Below are 15,133 nucleotides of genomic sequence, written 5' to 3'. Positions count from 1 at the left end.
GAGGCTTGAGAGGACTCTCGATGTCACTGAAATTGCTGCATCAGTAAACAATAAACCACTATTGGATGATTATTAATCAGGGATTTGTAATGGGAAAACTTTTCACCTTACTGTTGGGAAGGAAACAATTGATTTTCAAAAATATGATGAAGCGAATAATGTATTCAAACAGAAGGGAGCTTAGAATGGTTTTTAAGTCGTTACTTTCATTTCGATTTTGGCCAAAAAACAATGTAATACTTTTTGTTTCTCAAGACTTGCCAGTTCATACTTATGCCTCCTTCATCTGGAAATATGAGTGGTTGAAAAGTGCCTGGGAGAAGAGGAAGTAGGGTAAGGCAGGCTATTACTGCGTGCAAAAGGGATAATAACTCTGCAGAGTGGTTTGGGCCTGTACTAGCTGTTGCTTTCAAGGCTGCACAACAGTGCATTGAATATTTTCAAAGACAGCTAATTCACTGACTTGTTTGCAAAACTACGCACCACAGGAACAATATTTGGATTCCAGAAGTGTAAAGTTATCAATGAACATTCCATCATAAATCATGTTATTTGTTAAGATTTATTTAAAACTATTTCTTACTCAACAAATGCATTTTTGCTCATGCAACACAACCTGACCTCTCAAAATGTCTGAATTGACCATGCCACACACTGCAGATTATAATGCAGGAGCTTGCAAAATCCACAATTGTCAATTTAATGTTACAGCACATACAGATTTTCTTACTTCACGCTCAGTTATAGTCATACATTATTCATGCTGAAGTTGCATGAAATTCAAACCTTTCCAAAAGATAGAATCTAACCAGGGACTAGCGCACAAACAGGAAATAAAGTGAAGACAGGAGGCTGGGAAATTGGCTCTAATGGGAGGATGAGTGAGATGAATAAGAAACAGGGTTTATAGCACATATGGGAAGAGAATCTTCCCCAAGCAAGGGACAGGGAATGAACTTCTGTTATACAAGTCCAACACCAGAGACACACTCAGATCTATTTATATGCATTTATTAAACAAACACAGCACATAAACCCTCATAAAATAATCTATATTGTCACTATCTAATGATACCAAATAGTTTTCACTATCTACACTCCACTGATAAGGTCACATAATCCACAAAACATTATCATGCATAATGTAAGCAGTGAGACCTCATATCACAGAAACAGAGCTCACTGTAGCTCTAAATCCCCACTGTTTGAATCCCACTCAGTCCCCTGTGGCTGCTTAGCAACCCCTCTCCAGCACAATATACTCTGAATTAACCGGGTAAAGCGTGACCGCTGCCTCCTCAAAACCACGAGTCAAGGGTGCGCTCCCATCATCAACGCCTTCTCTCAGCACTGCAGCAATAAAAGTCTCTGATTTATCACAGCATGGCTTCAAAACACACACACACACACACACACACACACACACACACACACACACACACACACACACACACACACACACACACAACAACAACAAACAATCTGAAACGCAAACATGAGACACATTTACAGTTCAGTGTGAGTGCTACATGTGATGTAGTTGCTGGACATGGGGGACCTGATACTTCATATATAAAACAAACAGGCCCATAAGTCTCCCAGATGCAGGTCAGCATACACCTTTGAATGCATTTTTTCATGTATACATCTATGTGCATCCTTTACATACACTTGCTTGTGGCCTATATATGACAGCATATATAGATGATGACATGCATTGTCAAGCCTTAGATTCAGCCCTGCATCTCAATTTTCCGTCGGATGCCTTCACCTTGCGTAAACTGATGGCTCTGTGACAAATTCACTGAGCAGGACCTAAGCAATAACACACATCCCAAACCCATGTCCTCCTGCCATTATCCAGAAATAATGACTCAGTAATAAGGCTTCATATTTTTGAGTTTTTCCCCCCAAAAACATTTCTGAAAACACTGCAAGAGCATGGACTTAATGCATCAAATTGATGCATTACGTTCACTCAGCATCAAAACACATACTTGTGTAAAAATTACGAGATCATTAATCAATGCATTGTTTTACTCTACATATTTATTTATTTGAGCGTACGGAGCATCAAGCAGCTGAGACTTGGAGCGGGCTGAGATCTGTCCGTGGTCCTGAAATAGGAATTCTCTCGGTCAAATCGATGAGGAAGGGATCAATTTTCATATTCAGTCACATTGTTCTGGGTGTTGGAAGTGATACTGATTCCTGAAGGTCCAGTCTGATGCAGAAAAGTGCAACTGCGATTTTTTTTTTTTTTTAGTTTATTTCAATATTTGAGCCATTATCTGCAGTTGGATATAGAAAAGGAGTTAGTGGTATCCTGTAGTTCACCAGCTCTATTCACGTGAAGCTGTCACTGCCGATGAGTCTCTGAGCAAGATGGGACCTAACCCCTCACCCGTCTCTCGGGATAAGCGCGTCAGCTAAAAGCGTTAAATGTAAATGTGAAAGCCACTGTGAAGACTCAGAAGAAGGGATTAAAATCCGCAACGCTGGATGTTGAAATCTGCATTAGACCTGAATCCTCTCTGCCAGCTGCACGCCGCCCGTAGCTTTATCAGAATTTCATGAAAAACCGCACGGATGCATCCACATCAGTCCGTTTTATGTCGATCGTCTGCAAATGTCATTTTCCTTTAAGATGATGTAAGGCATTACTTCATGGGACGATTTTTCTCTCTCTCTCCCTTACTCTATCTCTCTCTCTCTCTCTCTCTCTCTCTCTCTATCTCTCTCTCTTTCTCTCTCTCCCTCCCTCTCTCCCTCTCTCTCTCACTCTCTGTCGTGCACTGCTTGGAGCAACATTGGGTTTTCTTTAAGCTTCTGCCGGACCAAACGTTTCCGCACTCAGCAGTTTGGAGAGATGGGTGCGCACGGGAGTCGCACCTTCACCCTCGTCTCTGTGCACAACCTCGGAGCATGTTTCAGCATCCCAGTTGTCAAGAGCGACGCTGAGTAGCAGAATGACGGGATGCAAGAACATTCTTCAGATGATTTTGGGCTGACTAAAGCAGAAACCAGACGCAAGACGGCGAACCTTTCCACAGAAAACTTTTTAAAAAAAGAAGAAAAAAAATGTTTTTTACTTTTTGGGAAATTTTAGAGTGAAGTGAGAATTGTATTTCTTTGAAATCACAGTAATGACTCAACGCAGTGGATGCATGTAACATGATGTGCTCACCGGTTTTGATACTCGTTCAAAAAAGGATGCACGGTGGGCAGGCACACTTACGCATGGGGTTAAAGGATATACTGTAAGCACACCTTGGGAGTGTTTGCAATGAGACACTGGATACAAGGACTGCAGCTTGAATCAAGACTATGCTTTGAGTCTGAGGGCGTCAACACCATGCAGCTACTCCCCACACCCTGAACTTCAGGGACGTTTGCGCTCCTTGATCGAGACTCCGATTTCGTGCAAGAGCTGTAAAAATGGCACTGAGCGAAAACTGCAAAACGCAACCTGCAAAAGAGCAAGGGTCGGTGCAAAATCCTCCATCGGATGTTATTGAGCTAAACGTGGGTGGACAGGTGTATTACACTCGCCATGCCACATTGACAAGCTTTCCAAATTCCTTACTTGGCAAGCTGTTCTCTAACAAGAAGGGGTCTTCAAATGACTTGTCCCGGGACTTCAGAGGACGTTATTTTATTGACAGGGATGGCTTTCTGTTTCGGTATGTATTAGATTATCTTAGAGACAAGCAAGTTGTCCTCCCTGACCACTTCCCCGAGAGAGGAAGGTTGAAAAGAGAGGCGGAATACTTCCAGCTGCCAGATTTGGCCAAACTTTTGTCGTCCGAGGATTCAAAACTATTTCCAGACGACTTGTGCTTCAGTGATTTGGATGATGCGTCGCAGGGCAGTGACCAGAGATTTTACCCCTCTTACTCCTTGGACCGGAGGTATGGCTACATCACGGTCGCGTTCAAAGGCGCGTGCACTGGGGGAGGCAGAGAAAGTCAACTCGATGTCAAGGCAAAAAAGTTACCGAGGATCTTCATCAGCAGTAGGATTGGCTTGGCGAAAGAGGTATTTGGAGACGCCCTGAATGAGAACAGGGACTCGGACAGACCACCGGACCGTTACACCTGCAGGTTTTACCTCAAGTTCAAGCACCTGGAGAGAGCTTTTGACATGCTGTCAGAGAGCGGCTTTCACATTGTGGCCTGCAATTCATCCCTGACTGCGTCCTCCATCGGTCATTACGCGGATGACAGGGTCTGGTCCAATTGCGCACAGTACATCTTCTACCGTGAGTGAAGATTTATTCCTACTTCGTACTTTCAGAGGTGATGCGAGATAAACTGATGGCTTTGACCTCCAGAAATAATTAGAACGCAAACAACCAAGTGAAACACAAACAACACCCAAGTGCCCCTCTCTCCCCCATATAACCGCATCCAGACCGTTGTATGGTATTGAATGCTGACCAGAAAGGGCCCTTTTCTCAATAATTAAATGGTGTAAAAAAAGTGTAACCACACATATTTCCATATGGAAACCCCATGCAATTTATTTACAATGGTCTAGAATTAGAAATGGTTTGCAGAAACTGTGTGTTAGCTCACACCGATGTATGGTCGGGTTTCAGCACATCCTTCTAAAAATACTTGCATCCCTTGCAGTGGCTGACTTTAAACGTCTGTTTTGGGACCGAGATAAGAGGCAAACTTGCCCACGGGCCTCAAGGGAGTTGAGTCACATTGCTGCTACACTTCAAGTACACATGCGTCATGCGTAAGGGTTATAGCCCAGCTGCTGATGGGTTATGAATAATATAGCACCGATGGGCTGCAATTCACATGAATGCTGCTGCATTCTCTTGAATCAGCTTTGCTTTTCACTTGAAGACAAGTTTGTTCATCAGCAAATGCCTTAATTAGCTGCAAACATGGTTCATTCCACTCTCTGCAGAGAGAGGAGTTGGACCATATGGCTGGTTAAAAAGCACTTTGTTCATTACTCAGAGTGGCTCCCTTTGGAAGAGCTGAAGAAAACACAGTTGGTAGGTCAAGGTTGGAGGTGCAGGAGGGTGGGTTGAAGAAGACATGACATATGGTTTGCTAATGATTTACCAATCATGTTGTTAATACAGGCTAATTATAACAGTGGGGTCTGCCTTGCACAAACATCCGACCAGGTTGGATTTTCCCGAGTCATTACGGTGTAGGTTTTCCTCCCATTGCCCATTAACAGACACTACCCTAGGACAAAGACAGGAACAGTGGGAGAAGGATGAGAAGAAGGTGAGGGACAGGGGAGGAACGGCACTAAGGAAGGAAAAAAGATGCAGAGTAAGAAAAAGCCCAGAAACCAAAAGTGAAGAAGAGAGAGGCGAGCAGATGTAGGGGAGAGCGGCTGAGGAGGAGAGACGAGGGAGTAAAAGTTGCATGAGACCTGGCCATGGGGAGAAAGAACTGAGGCAGAAAGAAGAGAGAGGGAGCGAGGTGCAAAAATAGATTAACGTAAGTATCAGACAGGAAAGTTCATCGGGTCTGAGGGAGCGGACAGGGGGGAAAAAGTGTTTGGTGGTAGGACACGAAAGAAGAGGGAGAGACAGGGTTTTCATTAAAAGAGAGAAGACAAGGTGAGGGTTAAAGGAAACACACATATAGATAGTGAGCATTGGGAGACAAAGGCCTAGTCAGGATGATGGATAGACACATCAGGAGCAGACATGCGTGAGAGCCCTTGCTTCACAGCAGCACAGCGGCCCGCATCCACTTTCAAGACAAATACTGTAACCTGATTCTGAATGTGGGACACTGGCTGGCCTAGGGCAGGTAGTCCGAATGCATGTCGACAAATGCACCTTTGAGGTTGGCACGAAACAGATGTGCTTTATTGTTGTTTTCAGCAGAACATTTCCCTGCTCTCTTTTTACCCCATGCTCCCATCCAATCACAGGCCCATATGGAGTGAAACTGGGAGTCTCGGGTTTGTTTGGAGACTAAAAAAGAGCAATCCGGCGCAGTAAATAAATTGAGAGACTTTCTTCCAGCCCGTCAGTTCCTTGGCGTCATCAATGTTGCTCTTCTTGTTAAATGCGTCAGTTGTTTTCTACAGGCTCCACTGACTCTGCCTAATAGTGTGGACTCCAGTCAAAATGCCAACAGTAGATATTCATCATTTTACTGCGTGGTATCATCTGTATTAAAAGTCAGGGGACACATTCCCTCATAAAGTTTAGACACTCTATACTCTCAGTTATTGTCATCCCCTCCTGCTCAGTTGGATGTATGCCATTGGTTTCTCCACGGACTAAAACAAATGATGGAGGACGCCGCAGTGTCCGAGCATTCATCATGAACAAGAGTTTTTGATCCTGATGGCCATGATGAATGATTCACGTGTATGACCGGGTATGATTTGTTCACCCTTTGAATAAAAACATTTAACCAGCCCATTAAAGTGTACGGGACAGAGAGTAGATGCAGGTTGTATTTAACTTATGAGGATTTTCCAATGATTTTATTTATTTTACTGGTAGGTATAGGTTTCCATAGATGATGATCTTGTCGGGTTATTCGTCAAGCAGACATGTCTCTATCATTAGCATGATAGAGACATTTAGTTGTTTTTTTTAAATGGCAGTGACAAACATTATTTCTGTAAGGATTTACAACTCTAACCTCTCAGTTGGCGTTTGGGACTCACCCTTTATTGCTTATCATCTCTGGGGAAGGAGGAGCTCATTGGCTAATTAAAAAGCAATCTGTGTTCCCAAAATATTTCCAATGTCTCCAGCTATGTGGGATGGAGATGCAATTTAGAAAGATAGATGCTAACCTATTTTTAAGGCAATTTGAAACATAAGTCATATTTAATTTTATAGATTCAAATTATTCGTTGTCATGGACACAATATCATCATAACCTGCTCTGACATTACCTCTTCCACATCACGGAGGCAGAGCAAATCATCAGTGAACAGTAGGACCGGCACCATCAGACAGTTTCCATCTTTCCACATCTGAAAGGGCTGTGCAGACGTGCCTTGTCTTAATGGGAGACATGTACAGTAAAGATGGAGAATGCCAGGTGTGCTTTGTTAATATAACTGTGCAGTCTTCATTTGGGCTGTGAACGAGATGATGTGTGGCCATAATTGCTCCTGAACAATGGCCACAAGGCGGCCGGGAGAAAGTAGGGGGGGAAAGTAATCAATTGCTCGGGTGTAATGGAGGAAAAGATTGGGCCGTCCCGAGCTCCCAGAAAGCCTGTTGTAGTGTGGATGGATTGGCAGTGCCTACAAGAGATGGATGGTGTGCCCATGAATAACTCGTATACGTCTTAAAGAGCACCGGGGCAGGAGGACGGTCAGAAGTAAGGAATGCTTGTGCCATTATTTCTCACATGGTTGCAGCACCTTGTGCACTACATCAGTTCAAGTAGACAAGCTGGATCACCTTGGGAGTAAATCTGAGCTTATTGAACAACTGCAGATGCAAAGGGAAAGTACATTTTCAGAAACCAATTGTTCATTGAAGCCTCATACACTGGATTTTAAACGACCATGCTAGTGCTTTTTCATGTTTTAGGTCCTTGACTCCGAATAGTACTCTTCACATTACTACTGTATTTTCAACAAACAAACTTTTTATATTGATTCAATTGATATTGTATGCAGCTGTTAGTTTACATCTCATGGTATTTAAATGATTTTGCATAAATGTAGAACACACATAATATAGGCAATCTGTCATTATGAACATTTCAGTTTCTTTTTTTGTCAAAGTTTCTCAGTTACGAGCACACTGTTGCACACTGCATACCAACAATATACTGTGATGACTGCTGATTCAAAAGCCACAGATGTTGGGAGTGCCCTTGAACGTACCAACAAGGAGAGTTTTCAAAATAGTCCCTGCTAGTAACTTCATTACCAAGTGATGATAATGCAATTTTGACAAATAAAAAGATGAAACATAGACTTTGATGGATTACCCACATTAAGCAATTTGCAGTTCCCATATTGAGCAGAGTAGAAGCAAAGTTAAGCCATCAATCTAAACATAAAACACTTATAACCTCCAGTATGATCCTTTAAAATGACAGATACAGTACGAACCTAGTAAATTTACATTCTTTAGATATAATTTGAATATTGTCTTTTTTTTTAAAATCCCTGGCTCTACCACTTCTGTGCTCTGTAGCTGTAGGAGAACGTGTATAATAGCTCTTACCATCTGACATCCAACACCTTAATGATCCCTCCAGGGACATTTAATGGCTACTTGCATGGTGGAGCTCCCATTGTGGGCAGGGCTGAGTGTTTCCTGAAGACAGGGGATCCCGTGTGTTGGCATGCGGGAGGTCATAAGGTAGTGATTGTTATGGCGTTGGGGGTCGACTGTACATAATGAGATGAAGTTTGTCCCAAAGAATCTATATATTTTGAGTCATTGATGGAGAAATAAAAAGAGGATCAGACACTTAAGCTTAGAGTTTCCTTTCCTTAGACGTCACTCGGTGAATATCATCTACTTGACAGGGTGAAGGACAAGCATCGCCCTTTGTCTTTCCTGCAGCCTCTTGAGGCTTCATTTAGGTGATGCCAAGAGCTCGGTGAATACTCAGGACACCTTCTTCGCTGTCTCCCCGTCTCATCTTGCTTCATCAGAGCTTGTGCAGTGAAGGGGTATGGCGCTGGGTCAGGGGACAGGCCCACAGGGAGAGGCTGTTATAGATGTTTCAATCTGTCTCAGTTGCTTGTTCATCTCCCTGTCAGGGACCCACACGGCGGGGCAACCACCCTGTGATGCTGGGAGGGGACAGCACCCTCCTGTCATTAACAATCAGCCAATGAAGCTTTCACTCTTGTCCCGGAGAGCAGATAATTTGGAACAGGGCAGTAATGGGTCTGTGCGACAGTGTCCTTGAGTGTTGGTTCACCCGGACTATTCCTCTCCAGCTCTCTCTCATCACTGCTGCTGGCTGGGTGCAGGTAATTAATATTGACAAATTCAATTGTATGCAAATATTACAGACATTATTATACCGGGTAAGAGGATGGCTGTAGCCATCAGTTCGGCTGGACACAAACTGCTGAAGTGATACTTTTTCAGCAAAGGACTATCTTGGTGAAATGGATTTTCCTCACCCTGTAAGGACGGTCACTGCCTTTGCAAGACAAGCCTTTTTTTTTTTTTTACTGCTGCAAGGACACGCTGGCCTAATTTGTGCGCTAACAAGCATGTAAACTACACTCCTCCTGAGGCGGGTGCAAAGTGAAAAATATTTGTGGGAGCTGGAGAATATAAGAGTGTGTCTAAGATCAGAGAAATGTTTTCACCAAACCATTGTTTTCACCAAGCCACTGTAGTGACATCTAGGGGGGATCTAAGGTTGAAAAAAAAGCACTTTTGCGAGATCTCAAATTCGCCCAAATTGTAGGCCAGAGAATATTATATTATATTGGACTAAAACCAAGCAGCGACTGAAGCATTTGAAGATGATTCACACCCCTCCGCCTTGCAATATTTTGTTGTGTTTGGAAGGAGAAAGCAAGTATGTTTATCCCAGAAATGTAAAAGTTAAATGTTTTTTCTTTTGTCTGACTCCGACAGCTTGGATATAAAGAGCTGCTTTGTGGTGAAAACTTATTTTCATTGATTTAGATTGAGGGCACAGTTCACATCACTGCTGAGATTCAAATTTGAAAAGCAGACAGCTTCGGGGTGACTCAAGTGCAAATCTGAAATAAATTGCGTTATGGCCTCCTGGTCATGTGCAATAACAACATGAAATTGCTGAGTGATCAAGTATTTCTTGTTCCTCCCTATTTATTTTTTGCCTATCAGATTACATGACTGGAGCACAGAGTCTGTTTAGAGGCACAGATAAAAACAAAGTCACAAATGTCTGGCAAGAAAGCCATTGACATTTGAATCTGAGTTTGTTAGAGCCGTCTGCCTTCAGCCCCCATCATGTCCTACTTTTCTGCCATTTAAAACCTTTCAATTGATACAAATGTGTAATTTTAATCCAATATCCAGGCCCTTCAATTTCCATAAAACTCTGAATTCTCACAGGCACGAGGACAAACATCCCTGCTTTCATTAGAGATGGAGAGGAGTTTGAGGATACCCCTTGTGACACGCCTGCAAACCTCTGCTGAACTCGAATCCTTCTCTCTGTGTTATTTATGAGAAGTGCAGTCTGAGTCTGGTCTGAGGACCAGCCCCAGTCTTTTAATGTGGTTGGAATATGATCTCTTAGACAGGCTGTATGGATCTGAGAAAAACACAATGCAATCAATGGCTTCCCTGAAAAGATACCAAAGGGTATTGCACACACCCACTTGTTTAAAAGTACCAGAGAATAACTGCGTTTCCTGACAAGGCTCTTAGTCGTTTCCTGTCTTGGCTATGAAGGGGACATCAAAGCTTGACACTTCACCACTTTTATCCAAAACTCAGTTAGTGGTCGCGTTCTGACACACACAGATTTCTTTTTGTTTTATATGCTTGTCTATGTCCATGCTTCATTGAGACAAATTATTGTATGAAACAAAATGCAAGCCCAGGTCCTTCTCAGCCTCATCAGTGGCTTTAATACAATTCATTCTCCTGCATGGTCTAAAAGTTTTATGATGCTATTATTGGGTGTTGGCTAGTTTCCTAAACGGGTTGCCCCTCTGGAATACAGCATCCATCCATTTAGAAACAATGCTCAGCCTGATCCTCCGCGCTAAAGCGCCTGCATCCATTTGCCTGGTGCTGCTCGTCGGCTGGATTCAGCTAGATTCATTTTCTGTGGGGGGAAACTGATGCACTGATTGGCCCCTTTACTCATGGATTAGCCATTAAAAAGCTGTTAGTGACTCTCTCACTATCAGCTCAATGCAATCATCGCACTAGAGATAAGGTCATTATTACAGTGGGCGCAGAGAGGTTAAAATCCCCCTTCAACTCTGTTCAGTATAAATTGGTGCAAGCACTGAAAGGAGGTAATGGACAAAATTATTACTCGCTCTGAGATATCATTGCCATTGAGTCTGTGTCATCACATTGGAAAAAGCCATTAAGAGGTATTAAGGGCCTGTGTGCACCAGTTTATTCCTCATATTCTGTTGTTTATAATGCATAGAGCACAGCAGCTTTCAACGCTGCACATATCTACCTGTTAATACATCTAAATGAGACCATAGTTCAGGGATATTTCTGGAAATGAAAGACCGCTACAGTGTTTCCTGTCTTTACATGAACACTTCACAAGCCAGCGGGCATTACAGCACAGTATTTCTGGTTCATAATTAGCAATGTAGGAGAATGTGAGACGATTCAAGAAGTAGGTACAAGAGGCAGAATGAAGACTCTTGAAATCTTCTGTTTCTGGTGGAATGTCTCTGTAAACTTCATGACAGGAGGTCAGGACACCTGTGGGTACATCTATTCACCAACCCAGTTCTGTTACCACCCAAGATGAATTATACTTTGTTAACATGCCTTTTCTACTTTGCTGCCTCCCTAAAGATAGAAAGCACCTTGTCGAGTTATTTGACAGAGTGATCTGAAAACACAAAAATAATACACCACCTTCTTAATACAAGGCAGTCAGGTAACAGTTCTAATAAGAAACTGTGACGGCAAAGCAAATAGTTTTGGCTCTGAGACAAGCTTTGCCTTGGGAAATGGGAAAGGTCTTTTAGGGAGCCGTACTGAACCGCACTGAGCTCTGGGGCCTCTCCTTATCAGAGGAAGCAATATGCACAGCCCACAAGCTCCTTGAAATTTAGCAATTAAATGTCAAAGCCAATAACATGCATGTTCTTACTTCTATACCCCCCTAAATACCCCCCCATCCCACACACACACACACACACACACACACACACACACTCATCTGATGTTCGTTTAAATATATTTGTATGACATTGAAACTGCTGTGTAGGCATTTGTCAGCATTTGCTTGATCAGTGCAACTGTTTCTTTTGATTACAGCTTGAATCTGTCACCATACAGACAGCTAGGACATTAGTTTACACTGCGTTAGTGCATGAAAGAGCGTCTTTCTGCAAGAGTAAATGTAGTGCATGTGGTCAAAACAAGAGACAAATGTGTTTCTGTGTTTTGTTTTCCAGGTGGGCCCTCAAGGTGGTTGTCCTCTCACTGTGACTGCTGCTGCAAGAGCCACAAAAGCGAGCGCGAAGGGGAGAGCGGCACCTCCTTCAACGAGCTCTCCACTTCCTGTTCTGAGACCCAGTCCGAGGCCAGCTCCCCTCAAGGAACCGTAATCTGTGGCCCCGTGAGCCGGCGTGCCAACATCCAGACGCTGGACCGTCCCATGCCCAAAGGATCAGCTCACATGCTGCATCAGGCAGAGATGCGCCGCAAGACTGACATGCTCCGCGTGAGAACCTTCGGGGTCCGAGATCGAGAGGCTGCAAAGAGGAAAGCCAACAAGGAGAAGATGACTCCAGAGCAGGAGCTGGAGAAATGCATCCAGGACTTCCGGCGCATCAGGATTCCTGATCGCTTTCCGGAGAGGAAGTACATGTGGCAATCAGAGCTCCTGAGAAAGTACCGTCTCTGAAATGAGTGTTAAAAAGAAAGAGATGGTAGTCATCATGTCACCATCAATGAAGAGTATTAACTGCACAGGCAATAGACTGCACCCTCTAAGGCACATACTGTATTAGAAAAAAAAAGAAAAAAAATACTATGGACACTTTCCCGCCAGCATGACTAGCTGAGCACACACAGTACAAAGTCATTGATTTGTTAAGTATGCACAGTGTTGTGTATGATATGCACATGTGTAAATCAGGTTACTCTTGTTGGGGCTTACATCACTAACCCTGTTCTCAATTCAGAGAGCGGCTACTATATCACTATTCAAGCAACAAAGCAACCTCAGGGGCAACATCATCAATTCATCAACCTATCACATACTGGATGTGCAATTGCCCACAGTAGCTGATTTTTAAAAATGGATGTACCCATATGGTGCTGTGAGTTAGCAATGGAATATCACTATACTCCACTGATAACACATATACTCATAGTAGGCTTCGATATCGGCACTGCATGTCATTTCACCCTTAGCATAATTATGCAATATCAAACAAACTTTAAATTCACTGTTTTGTGTGATGGGTAAAAATGGTGTGTTATGACTGGGGCTAACTTAAAGGAAAGCACTGCCTAGATCTGTTTGCCATTGTAAAACTTTTTGTCCAATGTTGTCATTATGTGTTGGATAGATGATGTTGTGTAGGTAAAGTATATAATGCTAATGGTTATTTGACTTGATTGTAAGTGTGCAAAAAAGCTAATAAATGGGTTCAAATTGGATTTATTCTTAGTAAAACTTGCAATCTTAGTAGACCTTGTAATCTGCAGTAGGCTACAATTAGATTGAACATGGAAATTACAGGTTTTTTCAACCTGGGTCTTATTCTCATAATTGGCCGATCAACAAACCTCTCTCCCCCTGACAGCGATAGTCCAATCACAGATTTAGCAACAAAATTTGTCACATTAGAAAAAGGCATAAGCTTGAAACCATAAAAAGTCCACCGGAGATTCAACTGACTCGTGGTGCAAACGTTAGCTTAATTTGCCAGCTAGCTTGCTAACAGTTGCTCGCCAAAAAACATATAAAGTAGCTCTCTGGATTTATGGCCTTTTACACTGAAGATATTTTGACATGTTACAGTAGGAAAAGCACAGGCATAAATAATAAACTCAGTGATGGATAAATTGTATTTATGATATTGTGCATACTGGCTCACTGTCACTCTGGTCATCATTCTGAAAAATTTTAACTTATTTGCCAGATATATGTTGTTATTTTCAAAGTCACATCTTTCAAACCTCTACAACGGAGGTGGTGGCTGCAAAGTTAGCATAAAATATTAGTCAAAATGGCCACAATTATGAGAACAAGGTTGAAAACTGCCAAGGTTTTCTGTCAGAGGTGACAGGATTTTGCATGATAGCACAATCATTTGGATTGAGATTATTTGTATTTTCCAGACTCTGTGCTGAAAACAAAAGTATCTTGCTTTGTGTTGCATCCCACCATCACCACCACCAGCCAACCAACCCCACACAAAACTGGCTTCAATGAAGGAGTGAAATAGATCCCTCCTTGTTGACATTTCAATGTGTGCCTCATCCTCTTGGGAGGATCTCAAAGAAACAGGAAGAGAACCATAACTGTGCATCACAAGCCCCATTTATAGAGAGCACTATTTTTAGCCAACAGATTTCTGCAGTGTGGCCACATTGCATCCATAAGGAGCGAGGCTTGGGGACCGTATTGCTGCAACCCCAAAAACAGCCTGTGTGATGATAGATGAAGAGCTGCTTCTCTCTTGGGACAGAGAGTGTCCTCCAACACAAGTTCAAAGTAAAAGCTTTGTTATGGCCTTGTGATACATTTTGCTCCATGTGCAGAAATGCATGTGACAGCAACCAGATTGTGAGACATATAAGCTCTTTTAGCTTTGTCACTTAAGGCATGAATGCAAAGTGAAACCTATAAGCCTGGTCAGAAAAGGATAGCAACCCATATGTTACAAATCAGGGCTTTTTAAAGTCTCTATTTAGCTGCCATTTAACTAAGAGGAGATATGGGTTAGGATGTGAATGAACTAAAAACGACACGAGATTCTTAATATTCCAGCAGAGAATAGAACAGCAGAACCTGGAAGGGGAAGGTGACATAATGAATTAGTCAGGGATATAGTGGCCTCTCCTCCACTCTGCACCCGAAACCCATATCTCTTCCTCTCAGCCTCCATTCAATAGGAACACAGCGTGAAATCTCTCAGTTTGAAATACAATGCCCCTTTCCCCGTCTTTGAAAACCGGATCCGCTTTGGATGGTGTTTCGCCTCGCACTTTGCACGTTATGAATCCTAATACCCCGATGCAAAAATCAATGAATCTGTTTTTGCACATCAAATATACACAACGTCACGGCGTAGCCTGACCTGGCCTGGCCCAGGTGACCTTGCTGGCCTATCCCACAGAACCACCTGAACGCTGCCGTTGCCACTCTGCTTTCCTTACAGATCAATAGCCTCAGATCCTGCCCTGGCCTTACAGTCTTTACAGACGGTCGATAAGCAACATCCTCCTCTAGGATGCAAAGTAACATTAAATCTTCAATCA

General features: G+C 42.9%; 1 protein-coding gene across 1 annotated transcript; it reads left to right on the top strand.

The window, feature by feature from the left end:
• Positions 1-2,816: 2,816 nt before the first annotated feature.
• On the top strand, positions 2,817-13,289 carry kctd16a (potassium channel tetramerization domain containing 16a). The gene is made up of 2 exons (XM_068715406.1): positions 2,817-4,261; positions 12,094-13,289. The coding sequence occupies exons 1-2, from the start codon at positions 3,439-3,441 to the stop codon at positions 12,543-12,545; spliced, it is 1,275 nt and encodes a 424-aa protein (XP_068571507.1). The 5' UTR covers positions 2,817-3,438; the 3' UTR covers positions 12,546-13,289.
• The last annotated feature ends 1,844 nt before the right edge of the window (positions 13,290-15,133 follow it).

This window comes from Cebidichthys violaceus, unplaced genomic scaffold (assembly GCF_023349555.1).
Source record: "Cebidichthys violaceus isolate CVI_PGR_0920_01 unplaced genomic scaffold, fCebVio1.0.p SCAF_2, whole genome shotgun sequence".
In the NCBI taxonomy this organism is placed as follows: Eukaryota; Metazoa; Chordata; class Actinopteri; order Perciformes; family Stichaeidae; genus Cebidichthys; species Cebidichthys violaceus.
Note: the sequence above shows the minus strand (reverse complement) of the source record. Positions and strands in the feature narration are given on the sequence as shown.